General features: G+C 42.3%; 1 protein-coding gene across 1 annotated transcript in view; it reads right to left on the reverse strand.

Moving 5' to 3' along the window:
• LOC121548755 (pleckstrin homology domain-containing family G member 1-like) overlaps window positions 1-15,432 on the reverse strand; it is a 53,946-nt gene extending 38,514 nt beyond the window's left edge. Inside the window, exon 1 of the mRNA XM_041860295.2 lies at window positions 14,945-15,432. Within this exon, the coding sequence (XP_041716229.2) occupies window positions 14,945-14,954 (10 nt within the window). The 5' untranslated portion in view covers window positions 14,955-15,432. The remainder of the gene's footprint in view (window positions 1-14,944) is intronic.
• Window positions 15,433-23,169: the final 7,737 nt, after the last annotated feature.

A 23,169-nucleotide genomic window follows, 5' to 3' on the forward strand; every position in this document is an offset into this window, starting at 1 on the left:
GAGAGAAAAGAGCGAGAGAGCGGCAGAGAGAGAGAGAAAGATGGAATGATTGTCCAGACTGTGAAACAGTCTTGTTTTGACCACTAGACGACTGAAAGAGAAGGGGGAAAAAAACGTATGAGCTGAACATAACAGTATGCTAGTGGAAGGGAGAACAGTAACAGGTGACCCAACTGTGGTTTGTGACTACTATGATCTCCCATTGTAGCCAATTCAATTGCAGTAATTCTGATTTGGTAACAAAATTAAAAGTTTTAATCAAACTTGATATCAGTAAAAAAAATATATATATATATATATATATATATATATATATATATATATATATATATATATATATATATATATATATATATATATATATATATACACACACAGTACCAGTCAAAAGTTTGGACACAACTACTCATTCAAGGGTTTATTTATTTTTACTATTTATTACATTGTAGAATAATAGTGAAGACTTCAAAACTATGAAATAACACATATGGAATCATATAGTAACCGAAAAAGTGTTAAACAAATCAAAATATATTTTATATTTGAGATTCTTCAAATGGCTACCCTTTGCCTTGATGACAGCATTGCACACTCTTGGCATTCTCTCAACCAGCTTCACCTGGAATGCTTTTCCAACCGTCTTGAAGGAGTTCCCACATATGCTTAGCACTTGTTGGCTGCTTTTCTTTTACTCTGCCGTCCGACTCATCCCAAACCATCTAAATTGGGTTGAGGTCGGGGGATGGTGGAGGCCAGGTCATCTGATGCAGCACTCCATCACTCTCCTTCTTGGTAAAATAGCCCTTACACAGCCTGGAAGTGTGTTGGGTCATTGTCCTGTTGAAAATAAAATGATAGTCCCACTAAGCCCAAACCAGATGGGATTGTGTATCGCTGCAGAATGCTGTGGTAGCCATGCTGGTTAAGTGTGCCTTGAATTCTAAATAAATCACAGACAGTGTCACCAGCAAAGCACCCCCACACAATCACACCTCCTCCTCCTCCATTCTTCACAGTGGGAACCACACATGCGGAGATCATCCGTTCACCTACTCTGCGTCTCACAAAGACACTGCGGTTGGAACCAAAAATCTCAAATTTGGACTCATCAGACCAAAGGACAGATTTCCACCGGTCTAATGTCCATTGCTCGTGTTTCTTGGCCCAAGCAAGTCTCTTCTTCTTATTGGTGTCCTTTAGTAGTGGTTTCTTTGCAGCAATTTGACCATGAAGGCCTGATTCACGCAGTCTCCTCTGAACAGTTGATGTTGAGATGTGTCTGTTACTTGAACTCTGTGATGCATTTATTTTGGCTGCAATTTCTGAGGCAAGTAACTATAATGAACTTATCCACTGCAGCAGAGGTAACTCTGGGTCTTCCTTTCCTGTGGCGGTCCACATGAGAGCCAGTTTCATCATAGCGCTTGATGGTTTTTGAGACTGCCCTTGAAGAAACTTTCAAAGTTCTTGAAATTTTCCGGATTGACTGACCTTCATGTCTTAAAGTAATGATGGACTGTCGTTTCTCTTTGCTTATTTGAGCTGTTCTTGCCATAATATGGACTTGGTCTTTTACCAAATAGGACTATCTTCTGTATACCAACCCTACCTTGTCACAACACAACTGATTGGCTCAAACATTAAGAAGGAAATAAATTCCACAAATTAACTTTTAACAAGGCACACCTGTTAATTGAAATGCATTCCAGGTGACTACCTCATGAAGCTGGTTGAGAGAATGCCAAGAGTGTGCAAAGCTGTCATCAAGGCAAAGTGTGGCTATTTGAAGAATCTCAAATATAAAATATAATTTGATTTGTTTAACACTTTGTTGGTTACTACATGATTCCATATGTGTTATTTCATAGTTTTGATGTCTTCACTATTATTCTACAATGTAGAAAATAGTAAAAAATAAAGAAACACCCTTGAATGAGTAGGTTGAAGTTATCTAAGACCCCTTTTCCATCTGTTTTCCATCTTATTCAAAAAGAGATGGAAAATGGTTGAACAATTTATATATGCCTTAATTTTCTTAGCTTTCATGTAACACCCAATTTGACATGCTCCTATGAACTTCACATGTTGGTGCTCATGGGTCCTTTTAGATGGAAATGCCCGACACCAATCTTTGTTACTATGGGAAATCTTGCTACTCAGCAACATTGATGTTTTACTAACATTAAGATCAACTCCCTGATATAAAGATGCCTGTGTGTATATGTATTCATGTCTCTACCTAGGCAGGTAGTTAGACCATCTGACATCAAAACACGTGATCATGTGGGATCAGAAGCAGTTCAAGGCACACGATCAGAAACATTAAATGTGAAACCGTGAACACACTCAAAGAATGCCACCCCCGTATATCTGGTATCTCATCCTGACTAAGAGGCCTTAGAGCAGTGGTCACCAACCGGTCGATCGCCAAGGCATTCCTAGTTGATCACCAAACATTTCTTTAAAAAACATAACGATAAAGCCTTGCGTTCCATTTTTTTAAAAATTAGTTTCGCGCCGGGAAGGCAGTGTTCCCATTTTCAACCATTTCATGTGTCTTTAGGTAGAACTCTGCCTACCAGGCAGTCCCAGATAGCAAATCAAGTGCATATATAGGCCTACCTCTGGCCAATCAGATAGCTGAGATCACTGTGTCTGCACAGTTTCCTCGAGCCATAGACTATAAAAAGAAACCTTAAAAACGCACAGCAAAGTTGATAATGTGAGATTTAAAACGTTTAAAACCATGACTAGAGAGACTCAACGAATACAGCAAAGAGCTGCTGTTTTTATGAGTAAATTCATGTTTAAGTTGCTATTCAGTGCTGTCAACTTTGTTCAATACTTTTATAAGCCATAAAATGTGCATTCTCCCTACTTCTACTCATGCTACAACCAGCACTGCAGCTGCAATGAATGAGTATAGCAAAGTGTTTCGATAAGCTTGTGTTGTTATTATTAGCAGCTTGTGTCTTTAATATCGAGGAATATTTCACTTTCTCTGGTCATAGGAGTAACAACATGAATTGGTGCATGAGGCAGAAATAATGCAGTGCGACTTGAGTTTCGCCATCAGCTGGAAGACTGTGTCCCCTTTTCTCAGCGGAGGGAGGGAGAATGGAGGGACAGTGAGTCAGGTGAGAGGCAGCCTCAACGCTGCTCCACTCCACGGTACTTACTCACATGAGATTGGAAGAACTCGCTGTGTGTTTCGTGTGTGTGTTTCTTACATGCATTTGGTTTATCACCCCTGAGATAAGGCTAACTGAGCTAATGGCTTTAGTGGGACTCCTTTTAGCCATTAGAGCTATTAGACAAGGGCCAGCAACATCCACACAAAGAAACCATGTGTTTCCACTCCTAGTGAAAACCAAACAACAGACGAAGACTTACTAACTTTTGTTTACCCAGCCCTTCCCCTGCACCTCCCAGACCCCCTGTTTGGGACACACTTAACCTGTTACACGCGCACTCGCACACCCAAACTCTGTGTGAGTGACATAGTGGTAAAATGGGACTAGAACAAGTAGAGAGAGTGAGTGAGGTGGGCAGGGGGGAGGTTGGGGTTACCTTCAGCACAGATAATGTTCAACCTGATCTGTGTAAATAATATCTAATTATGGGCCTAAAGCCTCCGGGTTGGTACTGTTGCGTGTGCATGTCTATGTGTCTATGTCTGAGTGTCTGTGTCTGTGTGTGTCTGTGTGTGCGTGCCTGTGCGTGCCTGTGTGTGTGTTCAGGGATTAGACTGGTATTAGTGCTGTGAGCTCTACCTTTCCTGCCAGAACAGCAACACAGTGAACCAGTGGCTCTCAGAATCTGGCCTACATTCAGGCGAACTCAATAAGGACACAAAGACCAGGCCTACATTTTTTTTGCAAGTTTATTGAAAATTAAATAGAGAAATATGTCATTTACATAAGTATTCACACCCCTTAGTCAATACATGTTATAATAATAATTATAATAATAATAATAATAATAATAATATGCCATTTAGCAGACGCTTTTATCCAAAGCGACTTACAGTCATGCGTGCATACATTTTTGTGTATGGGTGGTCCCGGGGATCGAACCCACTACCTTGGCGTTTCAAGCGCCGTGCTCTACCAGCTGAGCTACAGAGGACCACAAGGACCATAATCACCTTTGGCAGCGATTACAGCTGTGAGTCTTTCTGGGTAAGTCTCTAAGAGCTTTGCACACCTGAATTGTACAATATTTGCATATTATTATTTTTTTAATTCTTCATTATCTGTCAAGTTGGTTGTTAATCAAGATGATTTAAGTCAAAACTGTAACTAGGCCACTCATTGAACATTCAATGTCTTGGTAAGCAACTCCAGTGTATATTTGGCCTTGTGTTTTAGGTTACTGTCCTGCTGAAAGGTGAATTTGTCTCTCAGTGTCTGTTGGAAAGCAGACTGAACCAGGTTTTCCTCTAGGATTTTGCCTGTGCTTAGCTCTATTCAATTACTTTTTATCCTAATAAACAACATAGTCCTTGCCGATGACAAGCATACCCATAACCTGATGCAGCCACCAACATGCTTGAAAATATGAAGAGTGGTACTCAGTGATGTGATGTGTTGGATTTGCCCGAAACATAACACTTTGTATTCAGGACATAAAGTTCATTTCTCTACAGTTCTACTTTAGTGCCTTATTGCAAACAGGATGCATGTTTGGAATAGTTATATTCTGTACAGGCTTCCTTCTTTTCACTCTGTCATTTAGGTTAGCATTGTGGAGTAACTACAATGTTGTTGATCCATCCTCAGTTTTCTCCTATCACAGCCATTAAACTCTGTAACTGTTTTAAAATCACCATTGGCCTCATGGTGAAATCCCTGAGCGGTTTCCTTCCTCTCAGGCAACTGAGTTAGGCAGGATGCCTGTGTCTTTGTAGTGACTGGGTGTATTGATACACCATCCAAAATTTAATTAATAACTTTACCATGCTCAAAGGGATATTCAATGTCTGCTTTTTTTATTTTAACCCATCTACCAATAGGTGCCCTTTTTTGGGAGGCATTTGAAAACCTCCCTGGTCTTCGTGGTTGAATCTGTGTTTGAAATTCACTGCTCGACTGAGGGACGTTACAGATAATTGTGTGTGTGTGGGGTACAGAGATGAGGTAGTCGTTCAAAAATCATTGCACACCGTTAGTCCATATTATGTGACTTGTTAAGCAAATGTTTACTCCTGAACTTATTTAGGCTTGACATAACAAAGTGGTTGAATAATTATTGACTCAAGACATTTCAGCTTTTCTTTTGTTATTAACTTGTTAAAATGTCTAAAAACATAATTCCACTTTAACATTATGGGGTATTGTGTGTAGGCCAGTGACACAACATCTCACTTTAATCCATTTCAAATTCAGGCTGTAACACAACAAAATGTGGACAAAGTCAATTGGTGTGAATACTTTCTGAAGGCACTGTAACAAGTCTACTTCAGTCGCACACTCTATGGCCAGCTGAAGTGCACTTCACCAGGGAGAGGTCAACAAACAACCATGAGATCCGTGGTTCCCCGTTCTTCACAACCTTCACAGCCTCATGTGCTCCATCTATTCCATCTACAAGTACTGAAGCTTGTCACGCCCTGGCTCTGGGGACTCTTGTATGTTGAGCCAGGGTGTGAGTTTCTATGTTGTGTTCTAGTTTGGTATTTCTATGTTGGCCAGGGTGGTTCCCAATCAGAGACGGCTGTAGCTCGTTGTCTCTGATTGGGAGCCATACTTAGGTAGCCGTTTGGCATTGTTTTGGTGTGGCATCTTGTTCCGTGTATGGTTTGTGTCTGTAAACCAAGGACTTCACGTATCGTTTTGTTTCGTGGTGAATAATAATTAAAGTATGTTCACTCATCACGCTGCGCATTGGTCCACTTCTATCGACGAACGTGACAAAGCTTCATAACAGATTATCAACATTTATATGAATGTGGTAAGAGTTACAGGAGCACAATGAAGCTTCATATGTTATAGCATAATATAAATTTAGTTTATCCTAATAGACCCTTTATACAGTATATTTACTCTATTGCACATCCTGTAAATTGCCTCATTTATACATACTGTATATACAGGCACAATTCATAACGTAGCTTATTGCGTTTATAGTGTAGTCTGTAGTTTTTAGCTTGGTGTTCATTGTGTACATACTGTATGTGGATTTTGTAGAGTCTCTCTCTATATATCTTGTCAGTATATTCTGTTTATTGTCTGTCCGTATATTCTGTTTATTGTCTGTCCGTATATTCTGTTTATTGTCTGTCCGTATATTCTGTTTATTGTCTGTCCGTATATTCTGTTTACTGTCTGTCCGTATATTCGGTTTACTGTCTGTCCGTATATTCGGTTTACTGTCTGTCCGTATATTCGGTTTATTGTCTGTCCGTATATTCTGTTTACTGTCTGTCCGTATATTCTGTTTAGTGGCAGCACCATTTCACGAGCCAAATTCCTGTACATTCAAATGTATTTTGGCGAATAAAGGTGATTCTGAAGGATGAATGACAGTCAGATGTCCTATGGATGCTGTATGAGCCTTCGTAGTCAGCAGATGACACAGATAGAAACAGGTCTGTATAGGGTGTATAGAGCAGCTGCTGTCCTCTCTTTCTCTCTCTTTTCTATCTCTCTTTTCTCTCTCCCCCCTCTGTCACAATACAGCCCGAGTCAGCTTTCATCCGTCAGATCTCTCACCACCCCCCCACCCTCCATGCACACCTCGTCCTTTCTACCTACCCTCATGATCCCACCCACCTCAACCCGCCAAAATAGAAAACATCCACAAGCAGCTCCCGCATTCATATCTAATCTATCAACTCTGTCTAAACCCAAGGAAAGGAGAGAGAGAAAGAAAGTTAAGATGGATAGAGAAGAAAGAGGGGAAGGATAAAAAAAAGGAGCGAGGGAGAAATGGAGGGAGCCCTTCCCCCTTTCCCTAACGCCCTTGTTGAGTGCTACTGCTGAGAGACTCACTCTAAAACATGACGGAATTTAATTCAGCTCCACTCAGGACAATGGTCTGGCCTGTGAGCTCTAGGCCTCCCCTACCCCTCCCTCGTTTTCTTTCTCCCTGTGTCCCTCTCCTCTTTTCTTCCTCACTTTTCTCGGCCGCTTCCTTTCTCCATCTGACTTATTTCCCTTCTCTCCCTCCTTCCATTCCTTTCTTCCTTCCTTCCTACCTCCTTTCCCCCAACTCATAAATATAACTGCCACCTCTTCAGGTCTTCTATGTCAGTGACATCCATAGAGACATGATGTTTAGGAAGTCATATAATGGCCCTCACAGCTTTGCCAAGTCCACCATTCCCTATAAGTAGCCCGGGAGATTCCAGAGGGTTTCTGAGAGTCATTCCGAACCGCTCCAAGCATATACTTTACCATATTAAAATATACACACATGGCAGAGCATATATATACACTTACAGACCAGGGCACATAGAATACAGAGAACATGTGTGGGCCAAGTCTAGTTCACTTTCTCAAATCTCACACTAAGAGTTCTCTTATACTGCTTAACAACATGTCAATTACAACTGTCACTTGAAATCTTCAGTCCATAAACTTTAAAGAAGCTATATGACAGATAAACATTTATGATATTGATATGAAGTGCTAAAGGAGTGGTGTGGGAGCCGTAAGAGTGCCATGGACTCCTCTCCTCTCATAGCTTGGTCATCAGACGTTAAAGGGGATTTCACCCGGATCTTATCAAGTTGAATCAATGATGTGCTGTCCTGTCATACCAAGGAGTCAGGTGCCAGTAGAGATAGAGATACCATATACAGTGGGTAAAAAAAGTATTTAGTCAGCCACCAATTGTGCAAGTTCTCCCACTTAAAAAGATGAGAGAGGCCTGTAATTTTCATAGGTACACGTCAACTATGACATACAAAATGAGAAAAAAAAAATCCAGAATGGCCCCATTCATTCTTTCCTTTACACGGATCAGTCGTCCTGGTCCCTTTGCAGAAAAACAGCCCCAAAGCATGATGTTTCCACCCCCATGCTTCACAGTAGGTATGGTGTTCTTTGGATGCAACTCAGCATTCTTTGTCCTCCAAACACGCGAGTTGAGTTTTTACCAAAAAGTTCTATTTTGGTGTCATCTGACCATATGACATTCTCCCAGTCCTCTTCTGGATCATCCAAATGCACTCTAGCAAACTTCAGACGGGCCTGGACATGTACTGGCTTAAGCAGGGGGACACGTCTAGCACTGCAGGATTTGAGTCCCTGGCGGCGTAGTGTGTTACTGATGGTAGGCTTTGTTACTTTGGTCCCAGCTCTCTGCAGGTCATTCACTGGGTCCCCCCGTGTGGTTCTGGGATTTTTGCTCACCGTTCTTGTGATCATTTTGACCCCACGGGGTGAGATCTTGCGTGGAGCCCCAGATCGAGGGAGATTATCAGTGTTCTTGTATGTCTTCCATTTCCTAATAATTGCTCCCACAGTTGATTTCTTCAAACCAAGCTGCTTACCTATTGCAGATTCAGTCTTCTCAGCCTGGTGCAGGTCTACAATTTTGTTTCTGGTGTCCTTTGACAGCTCTTTGGTCTTGGCCATTGTGGAGTTTGGAGTGTGACTGTTTGAGGTTGTGGACAGGTGTCTTTTATACTGATAACAAGTTCAAACAGGTGCCATTAATACAGGTAACGAGTGGAGGACAGAGGAGCCTCTTAAAGAAGAAGTTACAGGTCTGTGAGAGCCAGAAATCTTGCTTGTTTGTAGGTGACCAAATACTTATTTTCCACCATAATTTGCAAATAAATTCATTAAAAATCCTACAATGTGATTTTCTGGATTTTTTCTCCTCAATTTGTCTGTCATAGTTGACGTCTACCTATGATGAAAATTACAGGCCTCTCTCATCTTTTTAAGTGGGAGAACTTGCACAATTGGTGGCTGACTAAATACTTTTTTCCCCTACTGTATATACTTATTATGGAGACAGTATGCTTTACATTAGTTATCTTGTTGTTATTAGTAGTTGTTATTAGTCCCATCCTTCAGCTCCATTCAACACCTCCCATCTATCTCTTAACACCATCCATATTGGATTTCTATTTGCAAAATATTTTTCAACTGTACTGTGATGTTTTACAGAAGTTATGACGTTTTCCCCACTGTATAGAGAGGGACAACAGAGAAAGAAGTAGAGAGAATCTGGGACTGGGTTCTTAATCAAGTCAGACTGAATTCCAACCCTTCTCTCACCAAGGGGCCAAATGTGGTTTCTTCACCCCAGAGAGGAACACCTCTGACTGGGCAGGGTCTGACCACAAACACTCCACTTCCATCAACCTTGTGTGTTCTTGTTTGCCGCATGGACAATAGAGAAGAACAACAATGCCAACTGGTAGCAATGTCTATGCCACACAATTGTTTATTGCCCTCTACTCATTGCGCTAAATCTATGGTGACAGTCAATCATTATGGATGGTGTCTGACATGTCTGCAATAAGAGAGTTGAACACAGACAAAAACAAGTAACAACAACATCCAAGTACAAATTGTGCCAGAGGTGGGGTGTGTATTGGGTCTGGGAGGAGGGGCGGAGGACACTCATGGGGACATGAGTAGCTGTAATAGGCCAAAGGCGTTGCCGTGAGTTACGGCCGTCTCTCCGGCTCAGCAACGTCATGGTAACGGTTTCAACTGTGATTAAATCAGATAAGGACTAACCCAAGAGGGAGAGAACATGAGTGACTGAGGGAAAAAAAAGAGGAGAGAAAGAGTCAGTCAAACACCACCCTTCCTTCGTTCCCTCCTTCTCCCACCCTTTCTTCCCATCACTCGGAATCCTCCCTTGAAAGTTTCACTTAGTCTGAAAAAGCTCTCTTGCACTATTAGACTTACCTCCAACCTATTAGGATATTTAGGCTAGTATCCATCTAATAAACACCTCTGAGTGGATCTCAATCATCTCTCCTCTCTGTGGCTCTGAAATATCATCCTCCCAAGTATCTCTCTCTCTCTGATAGAGATGCAGGGCTGATCTCCACCGACGTTTAACAACTTAAAGTGTCACTCAGGATTTCACACTGCAGCCCAATGAATCCAAAAGGAACAGAAGGAATAGAGAGAGGAGGAGAGGAGAGAAGGGGAGAGAATACCTGACACACACAGACCTGCCATGACTGGGCCATACATTACAGAACAATGACTGGGCAATTCATTACAGAACAGACGTTAGACACAGAAAGAGAGAGACAGAGGAGAGAATCATAGTGAACTACAGAGATTGCATGTGTGTGCATGCACACTCGCATGCGTGTGTGTCAGAGTGGATAAAGAAAAAAACATTCCATACTTAATGCTTCGGCTCTGCATAAGCATGCTGCTGCAACAACATCTGCACGATAGTATTTCAACCTGAAGAGGGCCTGTCATGACTAAACACTGGAGATGATACTGATCATAAACCACATCACTGTCTCTCTGGCACAGACACAACAAGGTAAACTCATTAGATCTCTACACAGGCAGCCAAGCAAGCCACGCACGGGCACACACAGGGCTAAATCCTCAATCTGGCCCTCATACCATCACGGCCACCTAATCATCCCCAGCTTCCAATTGGCTCATTCATCCCCCCTCCTCTCCCCTGTAACTATTCCCAGGTCGTTGCTGTAAATGAGAATGTTCGGAAAGTATTCAGACCCCTTGACTTTTTCCACTTTGTTACGTCACAGCCTTATTCTAAAATGGATTCAATCGTTTTTTTCCCCTCATCAATCTACACACAATACCCCATAATGAAAAAGCAAAAACTGGTTTTTAGAAACCTTTGCAAATGTATAAAAAATAAAAAAACTGAAATATCACATTTGCAGAAGTATTCAGACCCTTTCCTCAGTACCTTGTTGAAGCACCTTTGGCAAAGATTACAGCCTTGAGTCTTCTTGGGTATGATGCTACAAGCTTGGCACACCTGTATTTGGGGAGTTTCTCCCATTCTTCTCTGCAGATCCTCTCAAGGTCTGTCAGGTTGGATGGGGAGCGTCGCTGCACAGCTATTTTCTGGTCTTTCCAGAGATGTTTGATCGGGTTCAAGTCTGGGCTCTGGCTGGGCCACTCAAGGACATTCAGAGACTTGTTCCGAAGCCACTCCTACGTTGTCTTGGCTGTGTGCTTAGGATCGTTGTCCTGTTGGAAGGTGAACCTTCCCCCAGTCTGAGGTCCTGAGTCTCCCAGTCCCTGCCACTGAAAAACATCCCCACAGCATGATGCTGCCATCACCATGCTTCACCGTAGGGATGGTGCCAGGTTTCCTCCAGACGAGACGCTTGGCTTTCAGGCCAAAGAGTTCAATCTTCATTTCATCAGACCAGAGAATCTAGGTTTCTCATGGTCTGAGAGTCCTTTAGGTGCCTTTTGGCAAATTCCAAGCGGGCTGTCATGTGCCTTTTACTGAGGAGTGGCTTCCATCTGGCCACTCTACCATAAAGGCCTGATTGGTGGAGTGCTGCAACTGTGGGACCTTATATAGACAGGTGTGTGCCTTTCCAAATAATGTCCAATCAATTGAATTGACCACAGGTGGACTCCAATCAAGTTGTAGAAACATCAAGGATGATCAATGGAAACAGGACGCACCTGAGCTCAATTTTGAGTCTCATAGCAAAGGGTCTGAATACTAATGTAAATAAGGTATTTCTGTTTTATTTTATACATTTGCAAACATTTCTACAAACCTGTTTTCGCTTTGTCATTATGGGGTATTGTATGTAGATTGATGAGGGAAAACATTTATTTAATACATTTTAGAATAAGGCTGTAACGTAACAAAATGGGGAAAAAGTCAAGGGGACTGAATACTTTCCGAATGCACTGTATAGAGTGTATAACAACACCACCTACCAAAGAGATGAACACCTCAGATATCTTAGTAGTGTTTTTAACATGAAAATAACAGTATGGACACATTAGTATTGTGTTAATTGTGTGTTATTAAAACTGGGGGACAGGGCTCAGAGGGGGGTGTGGCATAGCTGAAAGCGGAGAGAGCGAGAGAGAGTCGCTGTGGGGAAAAGTCCAATCACACCCCCTTTTTTCAGACACACACACACCCACCTTTGGGACACCAAACAAGCCCCCTGGCACACACTCTCGCCCTTCCTATGAGTATGTGACATGCTGGGCTTATTCTCAAAAGTGATTGGATCTCACCACACCACAGAAATCCATACCATAGGAACTGAAATAGTTGTGTTCCTATCCTATCCCTCCCTCTCATCAAGCCTGACAACATAGATTTCCACTTCTCTCTCTCACTAGTATCCCTTACAACTTCTCACATTTTGAATGTCTGCATCTGTCCCACTAGCCTGTGCTTGCCGTCCACAGCCTTCCTCAGCCTTCCTCAGTATCCCTACCTCTCCTCTAACAATACACACACCAATAGACATGAGAGCTTTTGAGGGTGAAAGGGGAAGATATTGATTTGTTTTGTTTGAGAGATTTCACCCAAATTGACCGCCCACCCTCCCACCATGCTCCCTCCTAGCAGGGCTAGCTAAGTATGGGGGCAGATGTCCTACTGAGCTGGGGTAGGGTGGTGGTAGGAGGGGGGTGTATTGTCCACTAAGCCTCTCAATAGTAATTATGCCCCCCTCTAGCCCCCCCGCCTCAACCCCTCGCCCCCCTCCTGCCACCCCTGAGGGCTCTAATTTGGGTCATGGGCTGCAGAATGGCATCTCAGCACTAGCCAAACAGCTACTCTGTCAAACAGACAGACATACAGGCAGGCAGGGAGAGGAAACCAACATACACCAACTAACAAATGGCCCTCTGAGATACTAAGAGTGCAGAGATGGAGAAATTAAATAAGACACAATTTAAAGAGAGTCAACATAGTCCAGTGGTGTAGTGGAGGGTATACACAGGTATACGGCATTGCATTGCGTATACTCACTTCTTAATCCCCACGATGCGTATCAAAGTAGTGTAGTGGAGGTATACGCCGTATCAATTAATAAGGTTGATGGAACAGATCAGAATGTTTAGCTTAAAATGTTGATAAAATGTAAAGATATATAATAGTTTAAGAGCAACAATATGCACACGCGCAAAATGTTTCATTTCAAAACACCATTCTAAAATGCGCACCGCACATGCAAGCGGTTGCAAGCAGTTTCATGGACAAAGATGGAAATATCCGTTAGAAATGTTGAAAGAGGAAAGATCTAAAGATGCAACAACTATTATGGGTTGCTATATGACTAGGAAAATGTATTTGGCTGCTAGACAATGAAAGAACAGGACAGCGTATACAAGAAAGTCTTTATAAAATAATTGCCACCACGCTATAGGCTACTTTGAAGCAAGGTAAGACATGCCTCATATTATGAAGTAAAATGTCCAGGTTTCAAACAATGAAGTAACAGGTAAAATATAGAGATGCTAATGATAGGCATAACCATCTTCTGGTAGATGGAAAGGCTTTCCCAAAAACCTTCTAAATTAAATGTTAACTAGCTACAAAGTAGCCTATGCCTACCTGGCAGAATGATATCATGATTATTTGCATCAATCCACTGGCCATTTGTTTAGCAAACTCCATCTCATGTGCGCTACAGAAACAATGCTAACCAAACAACAGTGCTAGGTGCCTGCAGCACAGTTAATGAAAGGGTAACTACATGCCAAAATTAAAATGTCTTAGATTTTTCCAAGACCTCAAAAGTGGTCCCCTAATGTGGTTTAAGCTTTGTCGTGGACTTAGAACACCCAATTATGTTGTTTTTCTATTAAAAAAAGACATCTGAAACCTCTGAATTTCTGACAGCCTCATTGATCTATTTCAATACTATTAGCCCACTTGCACAGTACAGCTTGAGTTGGCCTGACTGTGAAAGACCAATATGTGATTTATCATTTTAGGTCATTCAGAGTGTGTCACTGTTTGTCATAGAAGTTTTCACACAAGGGCGCCTTGCCTTCGCCGGGCGAGCCGTTTTTGATTTTTATTGCAAAATTAGAGTACCCACTTCTCCAGGCACTACTAAACCACATTCATGGCCCATGTGAAAAATAAACTCTACATAGCAACGTTGCATGGAAATAACTCCATGTCAATTTAGCCCAGACACTTTTACACATAAAAAAATATTTGAGTATAAACTTCTCTGTCAACAGCCTCAGTGAGAAGCTTCCTCCATTGACTAACAGGAAAGTATCTATACCGGATATATCTCTACCTCTCAATCAGTGAGAATAGGCTCTACCTATGAACAACGACTGTGGGGGACAAGTTACAGGAGAGGAACTAAGGATGATCTAAATTTAAAATCGCTCGTAATCAGCAATAGAATAGCAGCAATATCAAGAACCAACAACCCTGCGAGAAAGCAAACATGTTCCATTCAACTGCCACAGCAGGAAAACAACTAGAAAACACTTCACACAGCACAGGAGAGAGAACCATTCGACAAAGAGGTCACACATCCTTCACACAACAGTGTCAGCAGGGAGAAGACCACAACTGACAGCAATAAGAGGGCTAGATACAACACACAACTAACCAACAAACAAGGACGATAACAGCACACAACACAAGTTTCATTCAAATGACCTTTACCAGATGCAGGAAATACATGTTGAACTAAAACAGAGCCAGCTCTTACATCCATGTGAATAAAAACATGAACAGGAGTACTCATTCATACCAGACACACCATCAAGGCATTCACTTTCAAAGACTTGAGGTCTAGGACAGTTATGAAAAGGCCCCCAGTTTACCACAAAAAAACAAAATGATATGAAAGATAAAGAAATCTAAACTCTGATGCACCTTTTGACTGCAGATTAAAAATAAAAAATAAAATAAACTGATGATGTTAAACCTTTACTGTTGAAAGAGCTCTCAAATAGCCTAGGACATAAAACAGTCTACAGTAGAAATACCTTAAATAAATTATGCTTACCAGTTGGCATAATGGCTATGACTTTCCTTCAGCAAAAATAACAGATTTGTTCAAACCCCTGAAGATGAGTGAATGGTTTGAAAGAAAACAACAGTCCAGGAAAATTCAAATATCCACAGGGAGCAGACTATTCTGATCGCAGTATTCCCAGTTCACGCAGCCAGCAGAATTACCACAGCACACCTCACATTCTCTCAGTCAGCCCAATACATTTCCTTCTTCAGGGAGCAAGCGTGCCATCCGCTGCTCCCAACACACTCACAAACACACTCACTCTGCAACCTATCACACACACAGACTTCTCACTGGTGCAGCAGCTGACCACTTTTGCTATCCTTTTCTTTCTCTCTGATGCTCTCTCTATAGCTTTCTCTCTCTTTCTCCTTTGCTGGCTTGCTAAAACTGTCTCATTGGGCTCTCGGTCTCGCTCTCCTTCAGACAGCCTACATTTCTCTCTCTCTCTCTCTGGTGGTAGCACATTCACTGTGTATGTGTGTATATCTCTCTGTGTGTGTGTGTGTATCAGACTGAATGGCCTTTGCGCTCCCCTGTTCCCTCCCCACTGGGCTTTCCCCTCCCCCTGACTCCTCCCCCCTCTCCCACAGCAAATTACAAGGACCTGAGTTCCACAGTAAGTGCCCTCTCCAGGGCCGGCACCAGGTATAAGTGACATAAGTGGTCGCTTAGGGCCCCGGCCGCTAGGGGGCCCTCCGACCCCCAAAATGTTTTTGGGAACTCAGTCGGTGTCTCAATTGTCTCTGTTGAGAGTTAGAAAAGTAGAATATACAAGGTGCAATTTCGAAATGTGGTTGTACATTAGCAGTTTCTCTCTCGTTATGTCAGTCACTGACACTGACTCAATTAGCCCATGTCAGCAAAATAATCTGAGACTGGTTAAATTAGTCTAGCCAGCTATATAAACGTGTAGTAATCATGGTTGAATTATCAACCGGGCATGTAGGGCACGTGCCAGTGGTGTAGTGGGGGCTATTTATTTTTATTTTCAGTAGGCATTGCGTATACTCACTTCTTAATCCCGACTGATGCGTATCAAAGTAGAACAGTGAACAACATCGGTACCCGGTAGGATTGGAAAGACGTTTCAATTTATATCTACCAGTAAATGCCAACTAAGGCAACAATGGGTATGCAGGCCAGGCATTGAAAAAGTTTGGTCCGAAGTCTTGGTTGAATCGTTGCGATGCGCAATGCAGTCATCAAACGATGTTTGAATGAACATTTCTTTCCCAACAAACCTTCCCAATAAATGTTGACTGCAAAGTAGACCTACCCGGCAGAATGATATCATGATGATTTGTATCAATCGGGAGGGCATTTGTTTCGTAAACTCTGCCATCACATGTAGCCTGTACTGTAGGCCTACATTGTACAGCACAGAAACACCGCTAGCCCTACGGAGCGATTTCAGTGCCAACAGAAATTGTATTTGAATTCCATAATTTAGAATTTGTATTAGGATTACATTTGAATGTAATATATATTTTTTTGTAATGAAAAAATGGAATCCAGAAATGTTACTTGTATTTCATGATTTGAAACTGAATTGAATGAATATTGCATTCAGTTTTAAAATTCAATTTTGGTAGATATTGCATTAATTCTAAAGCCAATGTGGCATGTTGAATTTATTTTCTTACACTGATTTTGACTCTAGCATTTGAACAATTTTGGCTATGAGCTATTATGACCCCATTCCTGAAACCTAAGACTCTCTGGAGCATGGACGTGCCTTCTGGTCCCCTCTATGATCATCACAGGCCAAGTTAGAAAGGAATTTCACAAAACAAAAAATTGGCCCCAAAAGAATATAGATGAAATGCCCCGTCACAGCCCTTCTAAGGATAGCCTTTCCACTCCAGATTGAATCTTGCTCGTGACTGACTGGGTTCAAAACAGGTCTACTGCATATCACAAGACTGTGTTAGCCCATTTAGCTAAAGCCTATAGAGATAAGTTCAGGAAGTTCATGTAAAGGACGACACGCTGCTTGCTTAACGAGTACAGCTCAAACTCGCAAACACACGTGACCGCCCTCCTGAAGTGTTCCACCCCATCGTGCTATTAAAAAAGGCCTTCTTCAATTGCGCAAGGGGCAACACTTCAGAGTTCACAGATTCCCATCTGCTACACTAATACAAGTCTTCAAGATCCAGCAAGGTTACTCGCGTGGTTTGGTGACCCATGCTTATGTGATGAGAACCTTGCCTGAGACCTGAAGACATGTTAGTTTGACATGTTATTTTGTGTTAAACATAGTCTAGTTTCAAGTCTCCGGCAAGGGTAGTCATTATAAGGTTAACATGTGACTGACTGGGTTAAGACTGTGTTAGCCTGTTGAGCTAAAGCCTAGGCATTGGTCCTGTGACTTGGATGGGTCTCTTCAAGGAGGAGGTCAAAGGAGGGTGAAATGTAACAGGTGGTTCAGTGACCACACTCATATGATGAGTAACTGTTGGAGCTCGGAGCTTAGGAATTTCACTGTACCCTGCAATTACATCTGTGACGCTGTGCATGTGACTAATAAACTCATCTAATCTAACTTGTCTGAGACCTGAAAAGTTGCATTGTCTGGTGCACAGGAGACCTGAGGTAGAACCCCATCAGTCAAACTAACACGTCTTCATGTCTCAGCCAAGGATGCTCATCACATAGCCTCGTGAGCGGCCTGATCCCGCGAGCTTACATGAATGGTTCGCTACACACGGTAATCAGTCTGGTAATTACGAGGCTACTCATCATATGGATGGATCACCAAACCAAATGGGGTGCACAGATTAAATGGGGTGCACAGATCCTTCTGCTTCTGTCTGCCACAGAAAGTGTTGTTGTGCTGTAGACCTGATTTCGAACCCAGTCAGTTATATTGGTGCTGTGATCTCTGAGTATGAAATCAAAGGGGGGTGAAATGTAACCAAGGTGGTTTGAGGAACCTTGCTGGAGACTTGAAGACTTGTGTTAGCTTCCTGATCTAATCCCTATGGGCTTTATCTAAGTGGGCTAACACAGTCTTGTGACATGCAGGAGACCTGATTCGAACCCAGTCAAATCACAAGAGCAAGATTACATCTGGAGTGGAAATGCTATCCTTAGAAGGGCTATTCAACTATATTCTTATTAGAGCTGTCCCCGACTAAATCTTGGTCGACCTAGAGTAGTCTGTCCTTTCGACCAATCGATAGGTAAAAAAATGTTTACGTGTATTTTTCCCTATATAGACACACCCTATCTGTTAATAAAATAAACTATATGTAGGCTACTGAGCATGTCTGATGCTTTAAGCACACTGTGATTAAATAATGAAGACACACAAACGACTGAAGAGGGAGCAAGAGATCAAGATAGCCTAACCAGAAGTAAAAAGAAAAAAAAGAAACTGTTTCCGATCCTCTTCCTCCCGCTGCTGCTGGCCTTTGCAGATTCTGCTGTTACGCTCCTGAAGTTGCAGGTAGATAATAGGCTACCCAGGTATCTCAAAATCATTATCATGTGACCAACTGTAAGTCGCTCTGGATAAGAGCGTCTGCTAAATGACTAAAATGTAAATGTTAATCAAAATTCTAAAAAATAGCCTACATAAAGCCAACAAATAAAAGCATTGCAGCCTGCAGGTAGACAATATCCTGCTAAAAATAAATATCCTATAAATCACATTGGCTACGCATGGATGTCTGCAGGGAACTTGAAACATTGTATCAACTATTAACTTTGGTCCAGCCTGATGCTGGCACTAGCAAACTTGCAACATTGTATAAAATATTCTGGGCCCTCAAAGTTTCCTGCAGCAGTGAGCTCCGGACAGACATAGCTGTAGGCAATTTGTGCAAGGGATAAGAAGTAACCGGGTAGGCCTATTTTATGAAGTTTTCACTGGATCAGAGCATTATATTTTTCTCCCCTTTCACGCCAAGTGGTTATCAAAAGAGAGCTGGAAAGATTTTTCAAATAGGCTACGTGAGGAACTCCTGTCATTCTCAATGGATGTAAAAACAGACTGTTTACTTGCTGTTTGAGGTGGGGGAAAAAACGACTGAGAAGCTCCACAGTGGTGGTAAGTTAAGACAATCAGAAATACTATCAGATCCCCAAATGGGCACATTTATAGGCCTACTTTTGCACGTGGGCCAGGTGGCCTAGACCTACTTCTATGTATAATCAGGTGCGCGTCCTTACTCAACATTGACAGGAGCACTACAAACAAAAGACAGTGAATGAATTGACAACTCAAAAATGGAATGAAATAAACCAAAACTTGTTCCTCACAAGTGTAGCCTAGGTTGTGCGGTCCGCAAACAACGTGTCCACTCTGACAATGAGAACGGTAAAAGACGAATAATATATTGAATGCATTAACAGAAATTACCGTAACCAAACACTGTAGATGAGAAATTATGGGAATTAACGGTAAAATGTACTAATGGTGATACTGGTATGCCATCACCGTGGCCTCCGCAATGGATTCGTCCACTGAGACAGGCGTGAATCAGACAGGTGTCTCGTGTGCCATAAAAAAAAATATGTATAAGATATATTTGCGACTGCTAGACTAAAAAAAAAATCTTGGTCGACCAACATCCTATTGACCAAACAATCGACTAAAATGGGGTCAGCCCTCATTCTTATGGGGGACAAATTGCGTTATTTTGTGACACTCCCTTCTAACTTGGCTTGTGATCATCATAGAGGGAAACAGAATGCACATCCATGCTCCAACGAGTCTTAGCTTTCTGGAATGGGGTCATAATAGCTCATAGCCAAAGCGTTTCAAACACTAGAGCCAAATTCATAAGAAGAAAATAAATTAAACATGCCACATTGGCTTCAGAAACCACCAGAAGCTTCTGTTTACCACAGAGTGTGTTTGATTCTATATTTTCTCCTCTACCTTTCCTGGCTGGCAAAGTACCAGTATGAGAAGTTTAAATTATGGTTTGTAAACTTGATAGACAATGAATGCAATATCTACCATATTGAAAGTGAATATATAAATATTGAATTTGAATATTCAATTACATTTACATTAGATTTTAAAACTGAACGCAATATTCATTCAATTCAGTTTAAAATCATGAAAAACAAGTTCAATGTATGAATTCAATGATTCAATTTGAGCAGTAAACATTCAAAAATATTAAATACAAATTCAATATCCTAATACCAATTCATTGCATCCAACATTGTGCAAAATGTTTCTGTGTGGCCACCTCAAACGCTGACTGGACGTTCTAAATAAGTGTTCTAATCACAGCGGTTTGAGTGTACACTGCAGGGACCACTGTAGAATGATCATACCCATGTGTTCATATGTGTCAAATGGTTAACATGGCATAAGCATTGGCAAAATGTGTATAATTGCAGGAAATTAGCTGTAAAACTTCAAATTGTTATCTCCGCCCCATGGCAAAATGAGTAGAATTGCATGAAATTAGTTAAATTGCCAAATCCTTTCTCCACTCCATGGCAAAAGTTGTATAATTCCAGCAAACTTGCTTTAAAACTGCAACATTTTCTCTGCGACCCATTGACAAATGTGTAGAATTGCAGGAAATGTACTCTAAAACTGAATTAACTCTCAAACTTCACAAATACACACACACACACACACACACACACACACACACACACACACACACACACACTCTTTACAAGGGGGGTTAGCCCTGATCAATAGCTGGGAGCCGTCCCAAACAAAATACAAAAAATGACCCCTCCCCCCAGCCCACTACTTGTGTTTAGTGTTCAGTTTCCCACCCTATACACACATTCTCTCACAGGCAGAATGGGTTTGTAATGGGACAAGTGTGAGAGAGTGTACGTATGCACACATGCAGGTACACTGTGCATCAAACAAGAATGGAATGCAACAGGAAGTACATTTCTATCATTAGCCAAGGTAATCGCCACATGTTCCAAATGAACACCATTTGTTTATTACAAACGGTTACAAATATTTAATTTCAATATATTCTCTTGAGTGATCACCTAGTCTGTGGACAGTTCAGCTCACGTCAGGACAGACACCAGCTAATGACCACACTGATGACCACACGTTTTAGACAATAGCTGCTGCTGCCGCACATACATACACACACGAGTATGTCGGCTATTTGTCCCCCTTCTCCAGAGGAGAGGTACTGGTCCCAGCAGCAGGGCGTCCCCTAAACACTCCCCCTTTTACTGACCAAACAATAATACTGACCCCCCATCCCCTACCCCCTACTGGTCAGTGCAGCTTACTGGTCACTGGTCAGTAGGTTACCGTACAACGCCAGTGAACCATCTCAGTGGGAACTCTAACTAGAGACCCCACCCCATCCCACCCCAACAGGTCTCAGGCAGCCTCCAGTAAGTAGTCCATCTCCAGCAGAATGACCCCTCTCTGGCACTAAGGGAACCCACTGACCCATGAAGGCCTCTGCCCCCACCCTCTCCCCCTAACCCCAAACCCCAAACATCGACCGCTCTCTCCCCTTGTCACATAATGAGAACCCCCAGCTAAGCAAATAGACAACACCATTGACCAGAGCTCCTGCTCCCAAGTCTGGACAGTTCATTAAGGACAAATCCCTACAGTCAGTCACAGCCTATCCTATCTGACAACCTTACAGCACAGCTGCTCTTAGGTCTCTTACCCCCGTTTCCTCCTAACTAATATAACTTTTTATAACCTCCCCTTTTCCTCTGGCTCTTCAGAAGCAAAACGATTATTCTGAAGGCCTGTAATAGAAAACAGCTCATCACAAGGCCTCTCTCCACTTCAGGGCTAACACAGGGCGCGCGCACACACACACACACACACACACACACTTAGGGTTCGAGGGTTTGTGTGGTTGCCAGGATGATCGAGGCTATAGCGCTGTGGTCACCATGGCAACAGTCATGCGCTCAGCTCACCCCCGAGCCGGAGGAAAAGAGGAAGGGAGTGAAAAGTGGCTCCGAGAGCGTAGCGTCAAATAAAGCGCTCTATTCCTCATTACACTCAGACAGACAAACACTTGGAGTGGGGTAAGGGTTCGATCACACACACACACACACACACACAAAATCAGAGAGCTTGAACACAAGAGACGAACAAAACTTTGTGAAAAAGTTCTGCGCCCAAGGAAAAAAGTGGTATGTACTCCACATGACTACAAGAACAGAGCATCTGTCCCAAGAGGAGGGGGGCTACAGAGGGGAAAGGGGGTGGTTGTTATTGCAGTCGGCACAGAGTGCGTGTGTGCGCTTCCTCAGATGACCTGACAGCTCCTTCGTTTTCCCAGCTGTGCCAGTCACAATGAGGCCAGTGTGTTTCTACAGTAAACCAGTTTGGGGTGCAGAGGAGGGGGGGTTCAGAACCCTTCATGTACAAAGGGCTAGATAGAGTGGGAGGGTTCATTTATTTACAGATACCCTCCTCTCCTCCTTCTGTGACCCTGTTACACTCTGTCAATCCAGAGATGGATCACCTGTAGATCTGAGGGACGCTCCATTCTTCTCGTCCACATACCCCAAATGTCACTGTAGGAAAGCCAACATAACAATCATTCATTCTGCATACCTCAACTCTTGCATTCTCTCTGAGATTTGACTGTACTGTTTGATACAGTATATCAACTTTCACTTCAACTTCCTCACTTAAGCCTAACAGTGCAACAAGAGTTTCATATGGGTTTTCAGAACAATTCAACAAGTCCATATGAATAGCAGTGAATAAAATAATTACTACACTGAAACAGACCAATTAAAAAGCAGTATCCTCCACCTGGTGGCCTCCATAATGTGTCTAATTTATTTTCCTAAGATTCCTGCCTTATGAGCTTCCCATATTCCCTGAGCAGCGTGCAGCAGTCTGGCCACGGTGCCGAGACAAGTCCAGGAATGTGAGTCCAGGGGCCAGAATTCCGTCTCTGCGAATAAAACTCCTATAAGAGCAGGGATCCCTCGGAATGACCAGAGGAAAACCGACACGGGAAAACAAGGAGCAGCTTCTCCCTTACAGCAGACTAAACAACAACAACAACAAACAGCATTGCCACTGAAACAACAGCAGCAGCAGCCCTTTGACCACAATAGAAACTACAACATCCAATACTATAAAAGGTAGTAATTAGTATAGTGTTTAGTATTCACATAAACGGCTTAATGAGTAAACAAATAACTACAGGCGGAAGAGGAGTGGAAATGAGGGAGGGAGAGAGGAAAAGCTTACGAAAATCAAAATGTAA

The sequence above is a fragment of the Coregonus clupeaformis genome, chromosome 33 (genome assembly GCF_020615455.1).
Source record: "Coregonus clupeaformis isolate EN_2021a chromosome 33, ASM2061545v1, whole genome shotgun sequence".
Lineage (NCBI taxonomy): Eukaryota > Metazoa > Chordata > Actinopteri > Salmoniformes > Salmonidae > Coregonus > Coregonus clupeaformis.